The sequence below is a fragment of the Pteropus vampyrus genome, unplaced genomic scaffold (assembly GCF_000151845.1).
Source record: "Pteropus vampyrus isolate Shadow unplaced genomic scaffold, Pvam_2.0 Scaffold59, whole genome shotgun sequence".
In the NCBI taxonomy this organism is placed as follows: domain Eukaryota; kingdom Metazoa; phylum Chordata; class Mammalia; order Chiroptera; family Pteropodidae; genus Pteropus; species Pteropus vampyrus.
The window spans coordinates 408,614-415,702 of record NW_011888840.1 but is presented as its reverse complement, the minus strand read 5'-3'; the positions used below and the strand labels follow the sequence as shown (position 1 = coordinate 415,702).

General features: G+C 35.7%; 1 protein-coding gene across 2 annotated transcripts in view; it reads right to left on the bottom strand.

Annotated features, from left to right (window-relative positions):
- MTBP (MDM2 binding protein) overlaps positions 1–7,089 on the bottom strand; it is a 63,454-nt gene that overhangs the window by 1,960 nt on the left and 54,405 nt on the right. For both annotated transcript variants that reach the window (XM_011360766.2, XM_023530963.1), the window contains 3 exons: positions 3,395–3,661; positions 1,607–1,856; positions 908–1,021 (listed from right to left, as the gene is read on the bottom strand). In XM_011360766.2, coding sequence (XP_011359068.1) covers positions 908–1,021; positions 1,607–1,856; positions 3,395–3,661 — 631 coding nt within the window. The remainder of the gene's footprint in view (positions 1–907; positions 1,022–1,606; positions 1,857–3,394; positions 3,662–7,089) is intronic.

The window sequence follows — 7,089 nt, the reverse complement described above, 5'->3', positions numbered from 1 at the left end:
TACATGTGAGGTCCCTTGTAGTTAACATCGTGGGAGAAGCCCGTGTGGAGCAAGTGGAAAGTTCTCAGTTCACTTTGCAGATCTCTATGTAATTCCCGTTTTCTACCTGGCACCTTGTCCCTGGCTTTCCATGATACCTGTTGGCTTCGAATCCTGAGCATCACAGAGACTGTGTCAGTTGAACTGGTTTGACTCTCACTGGCATTCTACTAGGCGGCATTTAGGTTGTAACTTTTACTCTGCTACACCATGCTTCCACGTAATTCCTATTATTCAATAATGTACTGAAAAACTTCCACGTTTTTTTCTTTCCTTTTTTCTTGTTTTTTTTTTTTTTTTTTTTGTACTTTAATACTGTTTTTCTAGAGCGATTTTAGAAAGGAGGGGAACTGAATACATGTGGTCAATCTGCAATTTTAAACAGAAACCCACATAAAGCTGTGATTCGAGTCAGAAAAATCTTAAAACTGAACATAACCTAACACCATCTAAGTTTTAGAAAACTGTCATCTGAGTGGCTGATCTGTTCAATGTCATACAACTAGCTGATAATGGATCCAAATATAAAAACTGGATGTTTTGATACTCAGTCCAGTAGCCCTTTTACTATATACTATACTTACTAATTAAACATTTTTTGAAGCTTATCAACTCAAGTCAAAGACTTGTTAGGAAAATACTGAGGATACCAATCAAAACGTAGCCTTCTATATATGGGGACCAAAATCAAGTAAATCAAATATAAAATATTTTGGCTCCAATTTTTCTATCTCCATTTTTTAAAAAATTGGAAACAAATAATAAGTAATGAATGTGAGAAATACTCACTAAAGATTACTTTATGTCAGCCAAATAGGAACATGAGAAGACGACCTCAATTTTGCCATTAGCAGAGAGGACACTGTACCTTTAGATAGAACTTCGAGATCTCAAAGAGACGCTGGCTGCAGGCAGCGAAACATTCATGGGCCTCAGTGATGCTGTGTTTTCTCAGGGTTTCAGTAACCACTTCTTTCAATATCTTGAATAGAAGATAACATATGACTAAATAATATTCCTTGGAAAAGGTACAAACATTTAGAGTTCAGTTCTATGAACCATACAATCGTGTAGCTATGCTAACAACAGATAATACAAAACAGTTGAGAAGACTATAGATCTGAAATATTTACATGGTCACATGTGTCATAGGACAATATCTATTGGCAAAAGATGACTGGAGTATCTTAAGAGAGGAATTCAAATCATGAGTTCTGAACTGAAATTTGAGCATAAGTTATACATGGTAGGCATATACAGATGTGTCTTTATTTTTTTTTATTATGGAAAATTTCAAACATTGAGAAGTAGAAGGAACATTTTATAACAAATGCCTATCTCAACGTTATCACCCAGCATCAAGGAGGATCTATTTGTGGCTAATTCTGTTTCATTTATACCCCTCCCGCCTACTTTCTAATTATCCTTTCTGCACCGGATTATTTTAAAGTAAATTATAGATACATTTAATTTCATTCATAAAATTTTTAGACATATGTTTTAAATGAATCAAATAAAGGAATTTCTTCCCACATAGAACTAAAAAAGACAGAAAATAAATCTTTACCCGCGTATGTTTCTGTGATCTTGATTCCTTAATTTGCCTTAATGCTTTTGATTCGTGCACACTTTTTTGACCTGGACTGGCCTTTGTAGTGACTTTTGGAGTTTCAGAGCTAAGAACTGGAACAGATGGACCAGTCATAGATAATGATCTCTCTGCCCGTGGCTTTCTGGAAGTCACTGCATGGTGGTGATGATTAGAATTGCCACTTGTTTGAGAAAGAAGAGAATCTGAACTTTCAGATTTCACAAGTCTATTGTGGGGAAAAATGTCAAAAACAGAGATTAGGTAAATGAACAATGAGTTCCATTTTCTGTCCTAAATGTTTACAACTATATCCACTGAAAAAGAAACCCAAGAAGAACAAACAAAATCTCTCACTACTACTGCCTTAAATAAGCAATCGACATCATCTTATATAGTTGCTCCCCTAGTTCTTCAAATGAGTGACTAAAACATAGAAGGCAGTGAATAATAAACTAGGAAAAAGTAACAGCCATACTGTCGCCCTCCCCATCAATTTACAATTTCTTGCATAAATCCGCTATGGCATGCCAGGTGATGTTATTTATAGATTCGATACTCACCTGTCAAGTACTTATACTTTTCTATTACAATAATTTTGACAAAGAAACATCACCTATACTTATTGTATGTATGCAACTACCTGTGCAAAAATAAATAAGTGTTAAAACAAATACAAATAAAACTATAAAACTAACTCTTGCTTTAATCTTCCCTCATGTTTAAATTTCCTTTTACAAGACAGGGTCTCATATTCTTCAATTCTGCTAAACAAAGGGCTATAGTGTACTTTCTTTTCTGGTACACATATCTTTTTTTATTAATCACAAGTCAGAAATAAAAAATATTGTTACAAAATACAGTATCCCAAATGTTGATGGATTTCCTTTTCAGCTTTACTGGGTGTAAAAAATACCATGAATTTGTAAAGTCCTCATGAAAATAATTTTAGTTATTCCATATCAGGAAAATAGTATTCTAATATTTTTAACTGTTCAGAAAAAGATTTGAAAGTTTCACTTTCAGGTATTTCAAACATTTTGAAAGGTTTAAACACCGTAAGAATTTAAAACTGGTGTTCGATGCCAAAGACCTAAATTTGACAAAGATTCTAAGGATACATAAATTCAATAGAAATTAGAAGTTTAAATTTCTAATTTCAAGTATTTGAACATTTTACTTACCTAGGAAAAAAAAGCATCTAGGAAAGTTTCACATAATATATTTTTACGTAGGCTTTAAAAGCTGTATTTTATGTGGAACGAATGGTTTTAAAATGGTGCCTCATGGAACCCCTTCTTTAAGGGGCCAACGCAGACAGGAAGCAGTGAGAGGAGAGGGAAGGAAGAGCTAAGGGAGCCTGGCATCCCCAACGCTCTCTCCCAGGGCGGCTGCGCCGCTCGCCCTGTTGGATGAGGTCTCCAGCATTCCATGCTTAAGACTGTACAATCCGTGGTGCTAATGGACTGTCTTAGCATATAAAGCAAGAAATAGTGTGTTTTTTCCAAGTCATTTCTTTTTATCATACAAGCAAATCGTCAGCTGCTCACAATAAAAACAAAATTCCTGGTATGGAGGAATTAATCCAAAATCTATGCAGAAAGCAACTTAAAAATGTAAAAGGCTACCATAAAAAAAAAAAAAAAAATTACCCTAGGGACTAAAATACTTTCTGTCAAGATATTTAATATTTTGTTAACCAATGTCACCTCGATAAATTTAGTAATAAAAAAGATACTTAATATCTTTATGTGTTTAATATACGACCTTTTATTGGGATAAAGGCAGTTCTGATCATTTAACCTCCTTTTCAACCGGGATACTTCGGTCCGGAGTTCTCCCTGGAAAGCTTCTCCGTCAGGGACACTTCCAGGCTCTGACGAAGCTGCCGGCGATGGAAGAGGGCTCAGCATCGTGGGCACTGGGAAACTGTCTCTGGTGCAGGTGGTCTGAGTTTCATAACGGATCAGACGAGACTGAAGTTCAGAAAATCCCCCATCTCTTTCTAAAGATTTTCGGTCATCCAAGCAATATCTAAATGAGAGAAAAATCATTAAAATCAAAGCCCTCGTGACAGCAATGGGCTTTTTTCCTGCCCATTAGAAGACAGCAAAACATTTACCTAAAAAGTTCTTACCTAACTTCCTAATATTTGTTAGAAGGTTGAGTGAATGGCTGAATTCCCTCGCAAGTTCAGTTTTTCCTAGCCTGCTAGATGACACGGCAAAAGATTTAAAAATCTGAAGTACAAGTCCTCTTTGACTCTGGGCAATAGATTAAGTTAATCCTCTGGCTTATTTTCAAAATAATACAGTTGCTGTTTTAATACTTCCTAAATCTCTACCAACCTCTGATTTCTCAGCATGGCTGATACGCGGCAATGCGAAATGCTGACTTCTGTTAGAAAGGGCAAATTTATTTTCAAAACAAAGATTAAAAGGGTATAAAGGCATCCTAAACCGGCTTACCAAACATAGCTCTGAATATCTGAATTTTTTCTTTGAAATTCTCTTCCCACCTTATTGACCGATTGCCAGATTTTCCTTCAAACACTTTGGCTGTCTCTGTGCATCTAGTTTCTAGCTAAATCTGATTCAAGGAACCAGTGAGATGTCGGCTCCATGAATGATAAGAGATGTAAAGAAAGCCCACGTTGTGAAGTACAGCAAATAAGCATTTCAGGAAAAGCACCTATGAGATGTGTGACTTTGGAAAGCTTTTCACTTTCTCCCATGCTACAGCTGCACCAAGGAAACAAATGGTTCCACAACGTGACGGCGGGGCTACACAAATTAAAACCTTCTGTTATCCGTCCTCTCCGCCTGTAAAATTCTAAGATGCTCCCTGAAACCAGATTTTGTGTCCATAAGCTTTTGGTCCACTCCCAAGGACTGTATCATTACCCTAACATCTAATTGCCTGATGGAGGTTTTAAGGACTTCCTCTCTTCCTTGTGACACTTTCATGTTTGATTTCTAAGGGTACAGACTAGGGAGCCAGGCTTCCTAGATTTAAATCTAGCTCCACCATGATTAGCTGTGTGAACTTGGCCAAATAACTTAACTTTATGCTTCTGTTGCCTTGTCTGCAAAATGAGATTTATAGCAGTTATCTCAAGTGCTACTGTGAGAATTCTTTGAATGGGTACAAGTTAGCACTTAGAATCAGTACATAGAACATGCAAGCAAGGCAGTCAATAAATGTATGCTGCTGCTGTCATTATCATTACCACTGTCATCGTTGTCATCATCATCGTCGTCGTCGTCATCACCACCACCACCACCACCACCACCATTAAGTTTCTTTTCTACCACAGCAAATCTTATAGTATGCTGATACTGCACAGCATGGCCAGGACTTAAACCCAGGTTGGTGACTTCAGAGTCTGACTTTAGCCATTTTAGTATATTATCTCTCATGTAAATCGTCAGGATCATCTTACTCAGAGGTCAACCCATGGCCTAATGTTAGAATCACCCAAAGAACTTTTAAGAAATATTGACACCTGGTGTACATGCCCAGAGTTTCTAATTTAATCGGTCTTGGGTATAATCCAGCCACGGGCATTTTTTTAAAAGCTGCCCAGGAGATTCAAAAGTGTCACTAGGACTGCAAAACCTTTGCTCTAACCCAATAGTTTAACAGTGGAGAAAACTAAGGTCCTACATCAAAATGTTAACTGGTAGCAGAGCAGAGACTAGAACCGAGGGGTCTCTCAATTCCCTGATATTCTTTCTCGAATTTGTTGTTTAACAAAACATATTTCATTAAATATCAATTGTAACCCTTAGGCTTACTAATGAGAGTCCTACTTCTATAATGCACAACAGAAAGAATCTAGTAAAATTAAGGATCATGAATGTTAAGAAAGTTCTAGGCATGAGCAATGTAATGCCTGATTAGCCTATGGGAAATTTTTGAGAGAAAAGATGCATATCTTGACTCTAAATGAGTATCTTTCTCTACTCTAAAATTCTGATACTAAGATGCAGAATTTTTTCTTTCATTTTTAATATCTCTTGATCTCAGCTGTCCATAATGTCATCCTTTCAAAGGAATTATGTGCACTGTATGTTGACTTTAATTACCATTAAAATGTCTTCAAAAAGATTATACTATGATTTGTTATTGAAACAAGTTACTTAGTAAGTAAGAAAGGAGCAGACACAGTGTAGCAGAGTGTATATTTGATATTAGTGAAGTAAATATGCATTGCTGGATGAATGACATCGATTCCATATTTTCTTACAAAACAATAATAACTAAATGCTTTATGTGTCCAAAGAAAAACACCTGTAAAATGAAGCCATTTTTGTCTTGTAAATACAAAACAGACAAGATACTGACTACCACACACCAAGCAATGCCAAGGAAAGCACCAGAAACTGCCAAATCTCTTGGAATAGATAAAAGGAAATTCATAGCAACAAGAGGCTGGTGTGAGCAACTGACTGTCACAATTTGACAGTAGATCTTAATTAGTTGTTAAAGACGACAGTACATCTTACAATCAATAGTATCCTACACCCAAGGATAGAATAGATAAGTGAAAAAACAAACTAACAATCCATCAGTGGATATCTTTGCTTTGCCTTAAGAATCACAGATTTGAAGTTGAGTTAATATGATATACTTTTTCCAAATATTCTTTATAGAGAAAGAGCTCAAGGATTCTGAAGTCTTACAGCAACAGAGGAAGGGAGAACTTCTTTGTGGTTGCATGTTTACTTTAAAATTTCACTTGGATTTTGTTTCTACTACACAATCTATGTTTAACATAAACAGGCCCCCATACAAAGCACCCGAATCTTCTTGAAAAAAAGCATGTTTCTGGATTCACTGTGCTCACCTTCTGCAACTTCCTTAGTTTAATCTCAGTCCCAGGCTTAACGAGCATAAATTTATTTTTTTTTAAAAGGAGTCACAGCTAGATTTGTCTATTTGCTTATGGAGGTAGGTAGATAGTAGACGAGAAGAAAGCTGTTCTTTTATAATGAAGCAGAATCTCATAACATTTTATGTGTATAAATGAATTAATATAGCTCTATGTTGATTTAGACCAATAAACACTGCTCAAGTAACTCCTAATTTAATATTTTAGTAAATGATCATGAAGACTATACTTTTTATGAATTCTATAAATTTGTATGCACCATTAGAATTTGCCTATAGTAAACTAAAATCAACGGAAAAAAAGTAGGGAGCTGAGGCTCAGAATAACGAAGACTATATAGCATTTTAAGAAAAATAATCAAAACATGGTTATGTGATGGATGCTTCAGTCATTAGTTAAAATGAATTTATAGCTTATTCCATTCAAATCAGTGCTTCAGTGAGTTTGTAGGGCTAAAAAGGAGGAAAAAACATGTTTCATGGGGTTGATATTTTGACCGTGTAGCAAAGAAAATGTTAATACTAGTACTTTTTCTCAGGAGAGTTGATCATTAATGTTGATCATAATA